This window comes from Pongo pygmaeus, chromosome 7, assembly GCF_028885625.2.
Source record: "Pongo pygmaeus isolate AG05252 chromosome 7, NHGRI_mPonPyg2-v2.0_pri, whole genome shotgun sequence".
Lineage (NCBI taxonomy): Eukaryota > Metazoa > Chordata > Mammalia > Primates > Hominidae > Pongo > Pongo pygmaeus.
In genome coordinates this window covers 143,735,888-143,752,968 of record NC_072380.2, presented here as the reverse complement: position 1 = coordinate 143,752,968, position 17,081 = coordinate 143,735,888, and the positions used below count along the sequence as shown (strand labels likewise).

The window sequence follows — 17,081 nt, the reverse complement described above, 5'->3', positions numbered from 1 at the left end:
AGGAAGGGTATAAGCGGGGCAGTGATGTGATCTCAATTAGATTTTTAAGGGATCACTTTGGCTGCCTGTGAAGAATGGACTGTCAGGGCAAGAGTAGACTTAGCAGAAAAAAAAATCCACCTTAGACTTCAGATTTTCAAGAAGATACCAAAAGTTCTTATGTAGCTATAAAATGTATTGTGTGAAGGATATTAATCATTTTAACTGGATTTTTACGACAAGTGATATGTCAAGAGAACTGAGGCTACTCTTTTAAAAGAAAGGCCCCTTTTCAGAGCCTGGAATTTGTTTCCATATGTTGTGGAATCATCTTCATTTCATCCATCCCTTTCACATTTATTACAGCCCGAGAATCCAGGCATGTTTCTGTTACTCCGCTAGGCCTTTTAAAAGAGTCACATGGAGAAAAGTACACAACTGGTACCTCCATTGTATATTTTAGTCATTTCTACACAATAGACTGATTTGAGGCATTTTTGTTGTCTTGAAATTAATGTGTTTCCCATGAGGATTATAAACACAGATGGAATTTCTATCTCCATGTAACAAATGGAGAGCAAACACACTTCATTGCCTGGAATATAGATAAATATCCACAAGGTCACCAACACTGACAGGAGTAGAGAGCTTTAGGACAGGTAGCATGTCGGGAGTGGTGTGCACATGTTTTTCCACCTAATTCTCACACCAGCCTTACAGGGTAAGTGTGATGTGCCTACTTCACAAATGGGAAAATTGGGATTCAGAGAGAATTGATTAATCCCCTGAAGGACACATAGCTGGTAAATAACAGAGATGGAATTAGAGCCCCATATATCTGACTCCAAAAGCCCCATGCTTTCCATCAGTTCACACTGCTTCCCTCTTTGTGGCCTGAAGATGTATGCTGGGTGTCACCTTCTACCTTGTTTTCAGGTCGTCTGTCAGTCTCAGAAGGTGAGTGAGTATTTGTGTGTGTTGTGTGTATAGTGTGTGTATGTGTGTGGTGTGGTGTGTGTTATGCATATTTGTACGTGGTATGTATATGTGTAGTGTGCATGTATATGTGTGTGTGGTATGTATGTGGTGTACATATGTGGTGTTTATATGTGTATGTATTATGTATGTTCACAGTGTATGTGGTGTGATATATGTATATATGTGTGGTATGGTGAGTGTGAGGTGTGTGTATATGTGGATGTATGTGTGGTATGTATGTGTATGTTACATATGCATGTGATGTATGTGTGTGGTGTGTGTATGTGCATATGATGTGAGGTGAGTGATGTGTATAGGTGTGGGGTGTGTATAAACATGTGTAAAGCTCTCTACTCCTGTCAGTGTTGGTGACCTCGTGGATGTTTATCTGTATTCCAGGCAATGAAGCATATTTGCTTTCCATGTGTGGCTGTGTGTGCTGTGTACAAGTATATGTCTATGTGTGGTAGGAATGTGGTGTGTGTGTGGTGTATGTATGTGTGTGTAGTGTATGTACGTGTGGTATGTGTACATGCGTATGATATGTATGTGATATATTTTGATGGTGTGTGTGTGTGATGTGTGTACACGTGTAGGTATGTGTGATGTGGTGTGTGTGTGTAGTGTGTATATATGTGTGTGGCATGTATGTATATGTGTATGTATGTGTGTTGTGGTGTGCCTGTGTGTGGTGTGTATATATATGTGTATGTATGTGTGGTGTGGTATATCTGTGTGTAGTGTGTATATATATGTGTGTGTAGTGTGTATGTATATGTGTATGTATGTGTGGTGTGCTGTGTGTGTGTGTAGTGTGTATATGTGTATGTATGTGTATGTGTGTGTGTTGTGTGTATATGTGTGTGGTGTGTATGTGTGTGGTGTGTATGTGTATGTGTGTGTGTTGTGTGTATATATATGTGTGTGTGATGTGTGTATATGTGTGTGATGTGTGTATATGTGTATGTATGTGTGTGTAGTGTGTATATATGTGTGTGTGGTGTGTATGTATATGTGTGTGTATGTATGTGTGGGGTATGTGTGTATATGTGTGTGGTGTGTGTGTATGTGTGTGTGATGTGTATAGATGTGGGGTGTGTATAAACATGTGTAAAGCTCTCTACTCCTGTCAGTGTTGGTGACCTTGTGGATGTTTATCTGTATTCCAGGCAATGAAGCATATTTGCTTTCCATGTGTGGCTGTGTGTGTTGTATATATGTCTATGTGTGGTAGGAATGTGGTGTGTGTGTGGTGTATGTATGTGTGTGTAGTGTACGTGTGGTATGTGTATATATGTATGATATGTGATATATGTGCATGGTGTGTATGTGTGTGATGTGTGTATACGTGTAGGTATGTGTGATGTGGTGTGTGTGTGTAGTGTGTATATGTGTGTGTGGTGTGTATGTATATGTGTACGTATGTGTGGTGTGGTGTGTGTGTGTAGTGTGTATATATGTGTGTGTGTGGTGTGTATGTATATGTGTACGTATGTGTGGTTTGGTGTGTGTGTGTATAGTGTGTATATGTGTGTGTGGTGTGTATGTATATGTGTATGTATGTGTGGTGTGGTGTGTGTGTGTAGTGTGTGTGTGTGTGGTGTGTATGTATGTGTATGTATGTGTCGTGTGTGTGTAGTGTGTATATATGTGTGTGTGGTGTGTATGTATATGTGTAGGTATGTGTGGGGTGTGTATGTGTGTGTATGTGTGTGTGGTGTGTATGTGTGTGTATGTGCATGTATGTGTGTGTGGTGTGTATGTATATGTGTATGTATGTGTGGTGTCGTGTGTGTGTGGTGTGTATATATGTGTGTGTGTGGTGTGTATATGTGTATGTATGTGTGATGTGTGTGTGTAGTGTGTATATATGTGTGTGTGGTGTGTATGTATGTGTATGTGTGTGTGGTGTGTGTGTGTACTGTGTATATATGTGTGTGTGTGGTGTGTATGTATATGTGTATGTATGTGTGGTGTGGTGTGTGTGTGTGTAGTGTGTATATATATGTGTGTGGTGTGTATGTGTGTGTTGGGGGGGTATGTGTGTATATGTGTGTGGTGTGTTTGTGTATGTGTGTGGTGTGTATGTATATGTGTATGTATGTGTGAGGTGTGTATGTGTATGTACATGTATTACCCTCTCACATATATGGGTCACTTGCTCACCACGGCTATTTGGAAATTTTAAATGAAAACATCAGGAAATGACCAGATTCTGCTCCAGCTAAATTTTGGAAATCCTACCCAACCAAGAAGGATCTCATTGCCTGAGTATCCTCGCATGATGATTGTTTGCCTGGAAAAAGGCAACACTAGGCAGCCTCTCACATGTGCCTAGTAGTCAAAACAAACAAATAACAATTTGATTTAGTCTCACTTGAGTTGGCAAATGTTGAGACCAGAGGAAAAGGAAATGTGAAGACAGTGGGGGCTGGCTGGGCTGGGCAACACGGTCAAAGAATGTATTTAGGTTACTATATCTTCACCAATTCCAGCTGGGACTTTTCTTAGATCCTGTTCTCTGTATTTATTAGAAGAAAAGGAAGAATTCTCATCTGATCACCATCCTGATTGAAACCTCCTTGTGGATCCAGTGCTGAGCCTCAGGCTCCTCAGAGTGAACTGGTTAACTCTGTAGGCTATGAGTCTTGTGATCTTTGAGTAAATCTCTGCAGGATTTAAAATTTGCACATATGATAGTGGAAGGGCCTGAATAGAAACTAAGCAGAACTGAGTTGGAGCCAGATTTGTCCAGTTGCTACTAAGAGAACTTGGGCAACCACTTCTCCCCTCCAAGGCTCAGTGTCCTCATTTGAACAACAGCAAAACTGGATTGGATGATCCAACAATTCCTTTCAGCTCTGACATTGCCCTATTCAATTTCCTTACCTCAGACACAGGCTGTGAGACTGTGGCCATACTGGTGAGCCACATACACTTCAGAATTCTACCATCCATAAATAATTTACCAGGAAGCCATGGGGACATCCACTGTTTACAGTTACCTTACTGTAGGATAACAGCTATGCTTATCATGGTGAACTGTCTTAAAACATGAATACCAAATTCAGCAACAGGAGTTAAAGAAAAAAATTTTAAAGTATTTGAGGTAAAATCTTACCTAACTGGGGAATGAGATTTACCCTTTCCTCTAAGCATTTCAGATAACTGAGTTATGATTTTATGTAGATAAACACCCAAACATCATTACAGACATCATCACGCTTTGCCTGCTTTCAAGGTCCTGTTTTCACCATGGTCATTGTGTTCTCTTATTGAGTGATATTGTTCTCTGGGATTTGATTTCTTTCCTTCTTGTTTCTGCCCCTAAATGGTGGATTCAAACTAAGTGGCAGGCCCCTTTTTTGTGAATATGAAGGCGTGCAAAAAAAACGCACCTTTAAATTCAAACTCATCTTACTTTTATCATTCAGCTTAAGAAAGGCAATCCTATCAAGATGCTTATTTGTTCATTCATTCATTCAGCCATGCATTTATCAACAGCTTACTGAGAAACTACAATTTGCCAGTAAAGTTCTAGGATCTGGGGATAGAGAGATGAAGGTGGGGCAAGCACTCCAGAGCTTAGTTAGGTGGTGCTACTAAGAGGTCAGCAGGCTCACTGTGAACATTGTTACAATTATTGCAGGACAGAGTAGTAGAGTAGTAGATGAGGGAAAATTGATCTGAGTTAATCAGGAAATACCTTAAGCTGAGATCTACAGGCAAGCAGGAATTAAGTCAAGAATGAGGGAACAAGACCTTAGAATGGGAGAAAAAGCAAATCCACCATCTCAGCCTGAGTTTCTTTGCTCAAGACCAAAGCACAGACTTCTCTTTCCCTACAGGGAATTGTGACCTGAAATTCCTCCCCCTAAAAACACCTGAAATATTGAATCTTGATCTTTAGAAAGGTGTGTTTTCAGAGGTACCTGCTTCTGTGTTAAGTTACAGGATATCTAATTGTCCATATTTAATATAAATATGCAGAGAATCACAGGCATATTTTTCCCCACAGGTAATTTTTTTAACCATTTTAACATCAGATTAAGTTTTGATGTTTATTAGATAAGACATCTGCAGACTTAGGGTCAAGAACATGGAAAGCTTTGGAAATTTTCCTGAAGTCAAGCTGCATTCTTCCAGTAACCGGCTTTTTCTGACAATAAAACTCCCCAGGCTGTCCTTAGCCCTGAATCTGAGGATAGCTGCTGAGTTCAGCCAGGGAGAATCATTAGTGGAGTCTGCTTTTTCACTCTGTTTCAAAAGACAAGTGGATTTGAAGCCTTCCAGAAAACATTGAATAGATTAAGTAGGCAATTGGATGCATTTGCTTTGACTCATCATCCTTCCTTTCTCTGAAGTTCCTGGGGTAGACTAAGGAAGAAGAGATAAAGGCAGAGATAGGATTGAGGCTTATGTAGAACCACAGACCTGAAAAATACACATTTAGGTTGTCAAGCATACATCATGCAGCCACGGTTATTCCCATGGCTGATAACCTGCTAAAACTTTTCTACACAAACGAACTGGACTCTTCTTTTACAAGATATTGAGTCATTGTTTGGGGAGTCATAAAACTGTGGGCTGACAAACAAGACCCAATAAACGTATAGCACTTTAAATATGTCAAGGTGGAAATGTATGATATTTTAAATATGAGAAGATAGGTAGGAAGAGAAAAAGCAAAAATCTGGATTCTTTTCCCCTGACTTATTTCCTCAATTTGAAAACAAAGAAGTGGAATTTATTTTCTATCAATCTTGGTGTTCACTTTACCAAGGACTGGGCTCAGATCCTTCAGTGTAAAATGTCTTCATTGAGCTACACCAGGATTGCTCTCATCTCTTTGCCACCAAGTATAACCTTTATTGTTTGACACAGCGCAGTTCATATCGAGGAAGGTTTTTCTTTCCAAGCAAAATTGCATTTGATGTGAGTGAATTTTTATTCCCATTTTTCAAGTAATTTTATATGTGCCCTGACCCACCAGTTTTCCTGCTCTACACAAACACATGGGTCTTCCCACTCTAAGGTGACTGAATTCTAGCCAGAGAAAAGATAACTGATATTTTTGTTGGCCTGAACAGCCACAGTACTTATATATGTACTTCTTTTTACTTTCCCTTGTGTCAAAAGAGACTTACAGTAGCTTATCTTCAGTAAGCATACAGTATGGATGGAAGTTTTTGCAAGGTCCTCTTCTATCTCAAGGATTCCCAAACTACTGTTGTGAATTTCAGGTTATGCACCACTAGATTTGTCAGTGTCTCTTCCCACTGTCTGACTTTTATGTTACCTTTAGTCCCATAAAGAATCATGTCCCACTGTGAGATAGTAAGGACTTTGGATACGTTGTATGCAGTATCACCCACTCTGGACTTCATGTCTGGGGGAAACTTAAACACAGGACCACTCATAAGTGATAAGCCTGGAAATAAATACTCGGGATAATAAAAAACCAGAAAAACTAAACCAATTACACCATTCTTATAGAAATGTGTGTGTTGGGAAGGTTAGGGTAAAAGGAAGTAGCAGGCACAACCCCAAAGATGTAGCAATGTAGCTCTAACGTAGATGGTTTCTTCTTTTCCCAGTTTTGCCCTGACACAACTGGTGAAAAGTAAGAGATGCTGGATTCTTGAAGGTCAGTAATTTGTTGCTCCATTGGAACTAAATTAAGGAAAGCATCAATAACTACATGTGATTAGTAAATTGTATAAGAGTGGTCTGAAAGAACTCATACTGAGAAATTTAAAACACCAAACATGAGCAATTTATCAGCAACCCAAGATGTATGTTTTTCATCTGCCTAAATTAAAAGTTACTTCTGAACCTTCAAAGCTAAACATTTAAACAATTCTATTTCATGTAATCCTAGCACTTTGGGAGGCCGAGGCAGGCGGATCACAAGGTCAGGAGATTGAGACCATCCCAGCTAACACAGTGAAACCCCGTCTCTACTAAAAATACAAAAAATTAGCCAGGCGTGGTGGCGGGCGCCTGTAGTCCCAGCTACTTGGGAGGTTGAGGCAGGAGAATGACATGAGCCCGGGAGGCGGAGCTTGCAGTGAGCGAGATCGCGCCACTGCACTCCAGTCTGGGCAACAGAGTGAGACTCTGTCTCAAAAATAATAATAATAATAATTATTATTATTATATTTCAATTTTCCCAAAATTTCTATTAAGAAAACACAACCACAACCACACACACACACAAACATGCATACCCCAAAACACACAAACATGCACACCCACAAACACACACACACATAAACATGCACACACACAAACATGCACACCCACACACACACACATAAACATGCGCAGACACATAAACTTGCACATCCACAAACACACACATAAACATGCACACACACACATATATACATGCACACACATACACACACACACACCTTCTTTTCCCCATGGCATTGACACCTCTAAAAAATCCACATCTTTGATGTTCACAAGAAAATGGAGTAACCTAGGTCTGGATATATGTTTATTTATTCATTTCCTGAGCTAAAATTCTCCAGGTTACCAACCCAAGGTCATTCAGTCAATGGGATAGTGGTCATCTCACCAACCACAGCCAATGGCATTTCAACACAGCTAATTCAGTGCTAGGAGATATTTCAATTCACACCTACCCTGTGGCCCTATGAACAAACCACCGATGTTTCAGTTTCTCTCTCCCCTGCTTATGAGTCCCATGTGAATCCTGGCAGAAATCTTGCCTCCATTCCTAGATTGTACCTTATCCCAGCACCTACACCATCCCTAATCTCGAGATGAAGTCTGTGCTGGAGTTTGCATATCTGTTCCACACATTACTACGGATGTGATACTTCAAAAGCTAAAAATTCAATTCAATTGACAATTTGCCTCAAATCATGTGGCGTCAAAGCGGTCGGAGCTAAACGAGTGTGCCAAGTTCTGTTTCCGCCAATTCTGCAGAAGTTTAACAACATTTTTTGATTTTACAAAAATGACCCAAGTGTGTAATGTCTCAGACATAATCACATTTCCCAAACTGAGATGAGAATCTTCTTTTTAAGGAGCTCAAAGAATAATATCAGAGGCAAGCATCTAGGATTAGCTAACAGATTGGTGGAATAGAGTCAGGCAAGCTTCTCAGGCAGAAGGAAATCATTGTCAGACCCTACTTGACCCACGTTAACCTGGCTGGAGTCCTTAGGCCAGGTCTAAGGGACAAAATCCAGAATGTTGGTAGTTCCCTCTGTGAGGTCTGAGTCTTCTTATCCTGAGAGCTCTGCCCAATCACCTGGAATTGTGGTTGAACCTGGAGAGAAGCCACAGCTGACCACTTGCCCACATCACATCTCAAGAGAACCAGGAGAGTACATCCGTGTCTAAAGCCATGACCCAGGAGTAGGTTGGACTGAAGCAAGAGGCGAGGCATTTAATGCCAGGCAAAGCACACCAGGAAGACAGCCTAGCATTGTGCTTGAATATCCTGGGACCTAAACCCCCAAATGAGTAAACTGTTTTCATGCTCCAGTTTACCAATATTAGTTGAAAGGCCAAGAGTGAGGTTGTGTGCCTAGTGTGGTATCAGCCAGAGTCGGGGCTCCTCCCATGTCATTGTTTTATTTTCTTCATCATAGACTGAAATTTCAGGACACCAAGGAACAAAAGTCAATCAAAGGATGTCACAGATCCCTTCATCCCTATCAAAGTTAGCATCCAGACAATAGTCGGAAACTTCCAATTCTGCCTAAAGATGGGAAGCAACGATTTCCCAAATGGCCTGAGCCCCAGACTGACATTGTTTACTCTCAACTGGGAAACCAGACAACAGAGGGGTGCTGAAATCCTACAGTAGGCTTATTAGAAATGTCTAGGCTATTATTTCAACAGAATGGACATTCTGACCCTTGTTATATTGTTTCCTGGGGCAGAAGCTATGAGACTATTATGAAAATTACTTAAACTGCTTTCCATAGCAGAATCCCACAGACCTCCTCCCACAATAAGATCTCGTTAAACATTCATTTGCTTTTCTTGGAAAACAGATTACAGTGACATAAATATTCAAAAAATAAAAGGAAAAGTAAAAATGATTTCTAACTAAAAAAAGCATCAAACAGATCATTTGGTTGTACTGTTTCATTTTCTCTTAGTATAAACAAGAAAAGTTGCAACAATCTTAACTGACATACCTTGCTTATGGGAAATGGTCCTATTCACTAGGACCTCCACTCCCGTAAGAAGGAAAACTTGTTATAAGACAGGGTCTTGGAAATCTCATGTGGATATTTTATCAAGGGCTCCCCAAGTCAATGTTTACTCAAATACCACTTAGCATTTTCTTACTAGGAAAATATTTCATCTCACCTCTCCCCATTCCCAGATTTGAGGGGAAAAAATTGTGCCATTTTCAAACATAACAAGCATTTTCCCTGAGGTCCTCAATGCAAACCATTGTAGACTAGATCACCTTGAAGCTTTCCCAAGGTATGAGCTTTCTTAAGAAGAATAAATGATAAGTATTTAAGATGATGGGCATATTAACTAGGTTAATCTAATCATTGTACAACATATTCATATATCATATCACAATGTACCATATAATTGTATATTATTATAATTTATCAAAAAAAGAACACAAAATAACTCTTTTTAAAGTAGAAGCCTTCTCTTCCAGGGGTTAGGTTGGCATTTTAACAAACAGTAGAGAAAGAATCACTGTAATGTGCACTGTTGGGGTACTCTTACTTAGGCTCACTGTTTTTCCTGTGTCTTGTAGGACACAGGAAGCTGATAAGAACTGAAAGGTGGAACCTCTGCCTTTTCCACAACCCAAAGGCTGCAGGCAGCAAGTTTAAAATAGAGGTACAGAGGCTTCCAAGTTAGGCACAGAAACATGCTGCCACAGGGGTAATGGAAGCATGCTCCAGGAATAACCTGGGGAAACTACTGGCCCTACCTACTTCTGAATGAAGATTCCAGCCTGAAACTGAAAACAAGCAGAGTCTTTGGGAAAGGTTAGGACATCTCAGCATGAAAGACAGAAGCTGCACAGCTGTGCCTTGAGACTGCTGAGCCTGGCGTTCTCTCTAGGTCTTTCCCATATCAGCAATGAGTTAGCCCACACTGTGAGACCTCAGTCACAACTACTATAGCTAAATCCAAAGACTACCACATCTGCCTTGTCCAGGAGCTAATAAAGAACAAAGTGCTTTCACTAATGACCTTAACCTCCTTCCACAACTGGCTCATGGAGAACACACAAACTGAAGTTAGCCCAGGTGCTGGTCCCAGAAAAGGCTCAGGGTTACCCCTTGCCAGCCTGTGGTCTCTGGTGCTCTAGCAGCCAGCACTGGGAAGTAGTAATGGGAGTGACATTCTCTGGATTCCAAAAGTCTGAATAAAACCTCACATTGACAAGCGTCATTAGGCTGCCTTTAAAGGCTCTTGCTCTTGGCTGGAATATTAACTGCATTGGTAGTGCCTTTTATCTCATGCTGAGAAAAACTAGGCATTTGATCAAATCGCATGAAAGTAAACTACTTCTTATTTAATACAGTTTGGTAAACAGAATCTTTCCGAAATTTGAAGTCCATTTGAGAGAGAACAGAAAAAAACTAAAGGGACTTTTGCAGCGAAAGACCAGAAACACTGCCCTAGGGACAATCTTCTTATAAAGGCACCTGACCTTTCATCTATCCACTCATTCATTCCTTCCTTTCATACACACTTATTACGAACCTAGCAAATATACCAGGTGCCGGAGACTCAGTTATAGATAAAACACAGTGCCTGGCCTCAAGGAGATCATAGTCTAGAGAAACAATCACCTAATTAGACAATTACAATGAATCATAGTAATGGTGATAAGGACAATTGCAGCCTCAGAGTAGGCTTCCTGGAGAAGGTGATGTCTTATTTGTTTTTTAAAGCAGCAGTAGGATATATGCCTAGATGCTACATGTTTCAATACATAAAATGAGTAACTACTTAATAGGTCAGATTATGTTAGGTGTCCATGCTCCACCACAAGTTCAGATGCCACGTGCATTGGGTCTGATACTCCGTGAAGTAGTACCCACAAGGCAAGGACAAACTAAGAAGAATTGTGCAATATGTAGAAACTATGTCACCTATGGAACAACTGGGGAAATGCATTTCATGTGCCTGGTGAAGAAAGCTAAGGACACTGGAAAGCAGCCACATGGAGGGAGATGGATGTAGATCTTGTTCAGAGATCAGAAACAGGTCCCGTGTGTGGAACTTGTGAATAAAAGCAAGGAAGAACTTCAAAGCGCTGTTTCCCAAATAGCATTCCATGAAACATATAGAGGCAATTCAAGAAAAGGGGGATCTGTGGTCAAAAAAGTTTGGAAGATGCAGAGTTTAAAAGTCTTATTTCTGCAGAACTTATCAGTGCCTTTATCTCAATAAAGTGTACTGAGATAGGAAGATATAAGAAATTTTTCATTCAGTAAACACATTTATTGTGGTTACAAAGTATTTAAGTGACTACAGAGTATCAGGCATTGTCACAGGCCCTGGGGACAAAGAAGCAAACAAAAGAGACAAATTAAGGTAAGGAGAAATGGCAGCAAACAAATAATGGATCTACATTTTCTAAACTCATTGGTCCAAAGAACCATTTTGTAATGAAGCATCTCATCATTCTTGTGCTTCTTGAAACATATTTTTTAACAAAAGAGTGAATTAGAAGGATCTAACAATGAAGTAGATCACTCCAGTACTGTAACTATGTAAGCTGATTTGCAGTGTCTATAAGGATGCTTTAAAGGGTCTTTTGAGATTTGAGCATATGATCCCTAAGACCTAAAATGGTTTTGACTCAACAAAACTGGATGTTTCTAGACAGTACACCTTCAGCCTGCAATCTTGCTGGGAAGAATTATTTGCTGTGACAAACTGATTAATGAATACCAAATTTTATGACAATCCATGAAGTGATAGGATCTGCAAGAAAGGTAGGATTTTACTGGGAACACAGATAAAAGACAAGCCCTAAAGAAGAATCTTCTGATCATAAACCAAATGATGAGCTTAAGAGGATTTGTGACTTCCCCCAGCCCATTCAAATGCAATTTACAAAGGGCTACCTGACCCTCTCATTCTAATTTTCACCAGAACCCCCAAACTGTCAAGCAAGATCCTACCATCAGAGTTCAGAAGGAACTGTGGTTCTCATTTGCACTTTGATCTGTCTCAAGCACCTGTGAGGGAGGAAGCATTTACGGAAATACCTGAGGAGAGCACGCATCTCCATTAGGATAAATCTAGGGAGTTCAACATCTTTTTGGGAAAAAACTGAGTCATGAGAGGTCATCTCAGCTGCAAATTCTGCCATTTCTGCTGCTCCAACCTGATTTCCCAAATATCTAAAACACCAGCTAAAGTAAATGAATAGCATTATTTATTTAATATATCATTTATAACATTATTTATTACATTGCTGCTTCAATCTGACATCTCAAATATCAAACACACCAGCTAAGTATACACATATACATATATTATATAAAAATACAATGTGTACTTCAATCATACATTGACGCATACGTTCAAATATATGTATTCTATTATATATGTATTATATTATAGTCAAGTACTACGGCATTTTCCATTTTATTCCATTTTGTCCATTTGTTTGTCCTATTCTTTAGGCAATTGTTTAAGGTGCTTATGTGAAAGAACCATCTCAACATTTTGGAGGTCAATTTAATACTGGAATCATATTTGGAAGCTTATGCTATTTTTAAACATGATCTCAGTCTAGCTCACACTGGTGCTGTAAGTCTTAAAAAGAGAAAGCCCTATTCTATTAAAAATAGCTCATTCCAGTATAACTCTAATGACTCTAAATAGACAAATAAGACAAGTTATACCTGTCTCCACTACTGATTACAAATGAATCACTGTGAATATATCAGTGTATGGATTTTTTATGTTGGTAACATTATCCCACTGAAGGTGACATCTTAGTGGTCATTACTAATGACTAATGAAATAGAGGGGTATCAGAGATAATCCCAAATCATAGTGAGCCCCAAAGACATGTATGCTTTGCAGTGTACTGGGGGTTAAATGAAAGCAGATGATTTCCTGATGTCCCTTTCTAGTTTCAATTTGCTTGCCTTCTTAAGTTAATGATGGTCTTCCCTTAAGCACATATACTTCTAAGGAGTGAGGTAGGTGCTAGAGAGGTTGCTGGCCAAACAGCATGTGTAATTGTCATATGTAATTGGCAGAGGAAATAATCAGAAAAATTATCACTGAAAATTGACTACTTGCATAAAATGCTAGGAAAACACTTGCAAAGAATAAAAATAACTACATGGGCAAGAAAAGAATTCTCCACCACATTATTGACATTTTGATGAAAGGAGCTCCTTCCCAACTATTACCTATAACTTGGTGGTGGTGATGAAAGAAAGAAGAATGCCTCTAAATTTCTGTCTCATTTGAAGCAACCACATAGACAGCCAATAGAATGTGGAGAGGAGCAGGGGAGTTTGGAAAGGAGGAGATTTCATTGGTCTCTATCCTACAGAAGTGGCCAATGGCAGCAGAATCCTTCTCTGAATGGACGGCTGAATACAGCACAGGCAACCAGGAAGCAATGTCTATTCCTAACTTCCAAATGTCCTCTACATACCAGTATCGGTTCCTGCTAACATTTTCACCAGTTCACATTAATATGAGAAAAATAAGGACAAAGAAGATAGTTATTTATTAAACTAAATGCATTCAATGTAAAGGACTGTCTTTTATTCTGAGATTACATCATTCCTGTTGAGGAAAAAAAAAATGCCCTTTCTTCTATTACATAATGGTCATATTAAAGAGCTGTGGTTGCTACTGCTGCTGCTGCTACTGTAATTTAAAGAAATCAATCCCCAAACTATTTTTTGAAACCTCCCTCCTCTGTGAAATCCAAAAGTCTTAGAGTCACTGAAGGCATAAGGGACTGGTAGAGTGGGTAAGCTCAATTTAGTTAATAGAAAGAAAACCATATACAAATAAAAACATCAGACAGTGAGAGATGCCTAACTATGAATGTGCTTAGATGTTGTAGCAGATTTCATCTCCAGCTGTTAGACCCCAGCTCCAAGCACTTACAAGGGCACCCTGGCATCCCAAGATCAGAATGTATGGTCAGACAAGGACAGCTGGACTGTCACTTCCATCTCCTTTCCAAGATGGAAAATGGAGTTTTATCACTTTCCATGCCATATGAAAAAAACTTCCGACCAAAAAAACCAATGAGAAATCCACCAAGTGGCCGACAGTTCAGCTTCCTTTGCTTTCTGGGATGCTGCACTAATAGCATTTAATTCCAGAGACTAAACTCTCTGGCCCCGCATGTATCCTGCTGTTCAATTATCCGGAACATTGGTTCTGGCTTCCTTGTCTGTGCTCCAGCCCTTCTCCTAACATGCCTCCCCACTAACATCTATTTTTTTTCTCTATAGTAGTCTCCTTGGTACTCAGAGCTGAAATTATATGCTTCAGTGCCCTAAGAGCATATACTTTGCTTTCTCATGTTGGCACATGCAGCTCTATTCTTTATTCTAGGGCTGGAGAAGAGGGTTTCAGTAAATTCTAGCTGTGATGAGCCCTGCTATAGAATGTTTTAGAAGCTTTAAATTTATGTTACATTGAGTATCTTCATGAAGGTTAAAATGAAGGGTTCAATAACACCATAGGGAGAATCCTTATGGGGTGGGCTGGATGGCTTCACAGAGGTCAAAGCTCCTGACTCCAGCTGTGGTCCTGGAGTCAGCAGATCTGGCTTGGTGGCAAATGAGCAAGTCTCTCTGAGGCTCATTGATATCTGAAGGTTTGGCAAGAGGATCTGCAAGGTCCTATGTCACCTCTCACAGGCTGCCATTTGATGACTCTATAATCTTATCTTCATCTAGCCTGTGTTCTAAACATAGCCAAGCTGAGAGGCTGGCAGAGAAAAGCAAATGCAGTGAGTGTGTATAGAGGCAGAGAATTTTCACTTCCTTACTCACTCTACAGATGTGTGGCATCCTCTACTTTCCCTCAAGAAGATCTCTTGGAAGGATGGGTTGGGCTTCCTTGTCCCTATATCCCTTCAGGTCCAACTCACACTTTTTTTTTTTTTTTTTTTTGGTCTAAGAAGCCGCCTTAAATTGGTGCTGTGAGTGAACACTGCATTTGGCTAGATCCAGCCAGTTAATCTTATCCTGGCTACTGAATCACCAAGAGAAAAGGTCTCCCTGCCAAACCTGGTGTGTCTTCGTAAGCCAATGCAGTTTCTGCGTCCGTGTATCCATATCCAGTGACCAACCATGGTGGTTATGCCTTTCCCCATCTCGTGCTGTGTAACCCTGTGAAATGGTGGGAGGCTGCAACTTGCTTGCATTTTTTACCTAAAAGAAATTACACACATATATCTATATGAATATATAGATATATAATGGCCTATGCTGAGGGAGGGACATATTAGCGAAGTACAAAATTTAGCAATCTTTATCAAGTTTAATGGGCAGATCCTGGCATATTTGGCTGTCTATGAGTAATGCTAAAAAAAAAAAAAAATGCAAGCCACAAGACCCCAAGTCTCTCCACCACCATTAAATGAAAGGTCACATGAAAATGTGGAATCTACTCAGTTGGAGATGATCATTTTTGTGGACTTTTAACATATATTTACTTCCTGTTATTTTTTTTGGTTCTCTTTCTCTCATACCCAGGTTGTGCCTGGTTAGAGAAAGGGTCTTGATTAACATTTCTAAGCCAACAACTCTCCAAATACCTCAACCAAAGGAATTCAGTGTGCCTAGAGAAAAAGGAAGTGTCCCTCTGGATTTGTTATTTTGCCAGGTTGTATTTCTCTGCACCAAATGCTATCAGATCAACTTCTGTAGGTTTCACTGAATACAACTGCATGGAATGCTATTACAGTTTGCAATGCAACATGATCTAAAAACATTGCATTTCTTTTTTATCTAAAGGGGACTAGCAGGTTTATTGTGTTTGCATGTGCTTTCCCCCTAGACTCTGGCTGCCCTAACAAGAAATTCAATAAATCTGCTTCCAAACCATCTTGCACAAGCTTTGCATGTCCAGTCTGGGCCTGAGGAAATTAACAAGAGAATAGAACATACCATCGACTTGCGGAGTGGCGATAAATTGAGAAGAGAGCATATCAAGCCATTCTCACTGATGTTTAAAGACTCCAGCCTGGAGCACAAGGTAGAGCTGGGTCTCCACAGCGCCTCTTTTTCTGAGTAAATTGTTGTAAATGTTCATGGGACTAGAGAGAGAGCCCAGGGGCTGTGGTTTTGGTTTGTTTGTTTGTTTGCTTTGGTTTGGTTTGGTACTGTCTTTCATTTTTCTCTTTGAAAATCATGAGTAGACTAAAGGTCATGAAAGGAAATGAGAGTTAGATTAAGAGAACATCAGCTTGCTCTTTAAGAAAAAGAAGACTCAAAGAACAAGACTCCTTTAACTCAGTAAGCATCAAAAAGAGTTTCTTCCACTGAGATTATTAAGCCAAGTGGCATTAACAGCCACTTACCTTTGCTTTTAGATGAATTCACATCAGCTGCAACCATTTTAACATAATAAATGAGGGCACCCAATAACTTGATGTAAGCATCAGTGATAAACACTGTCTTTCTTAGATTTTAGATATCTATTTTCCCCTTTTCCCAGTTGTCTGCTGCCTCAGAGTCTTCTGACCTAGGCATAGTAGAAAGAAGATGGGTTGTGGATTCGGAGTCAAATTTGAATTCCACCTCTGCCACTTTCTTGCTATGTGACCTTAGAATAAGTAAAGTAACCTCTCTGAGCGTGAGTTCCCCTCTGTATGATGAGGATAATGAATGCACCTACCTCACAGTTAATATGAAAGTCTTCAGGGCAATACCTTGATTAAGTAAAGTGTTCAAGGATGGCAGCTATCACCATATTAATGATGACTTTTTCCATTCCCCTCCCCCACCTCAGCTTTGAACTGGAGAAGGGAGTGGGCAGATGGGGTGCCGACCCTGCTTAACTGGGTTGCTCCTTTGTGCTGATAGAAGTTGACAGACCTTCCTTGACTGAGCATAAGAGGTGCCTGGCATCTGCAGGAGCCTCGG

General features: G+C 40.0%; 1 protein-coding gene across 3 annotated transcripts in view; it reads left to right on the top strand.

The window, feature by feature from the left end:
- Positions 1 to 17,081, top strand: part of ADCY8 (adenylate cyclase 8) — a 260,213-nt gene that overhangs the window by 145,092 nt on the left and 98,040 nt on the right. For 2 of the 3 annotated variants that reach the window (XM_054499607.2, XM_054499608.2), the window contains exon 8: positions 15,994 to 16,191. The exons of the other annotated variant lie outside the window; for it this stretch is intronic. In XM_054499607.2, coding sequence (XP_054355582.1) covers positions 15,994 to 16,191 — 198 coding nt within the window. The remainder of the gene's footprint in view (positions 1 to 15,993; positions 16,192 to 17,081) is intronic. 3 annotated transcript variants of the gene reach the window in all.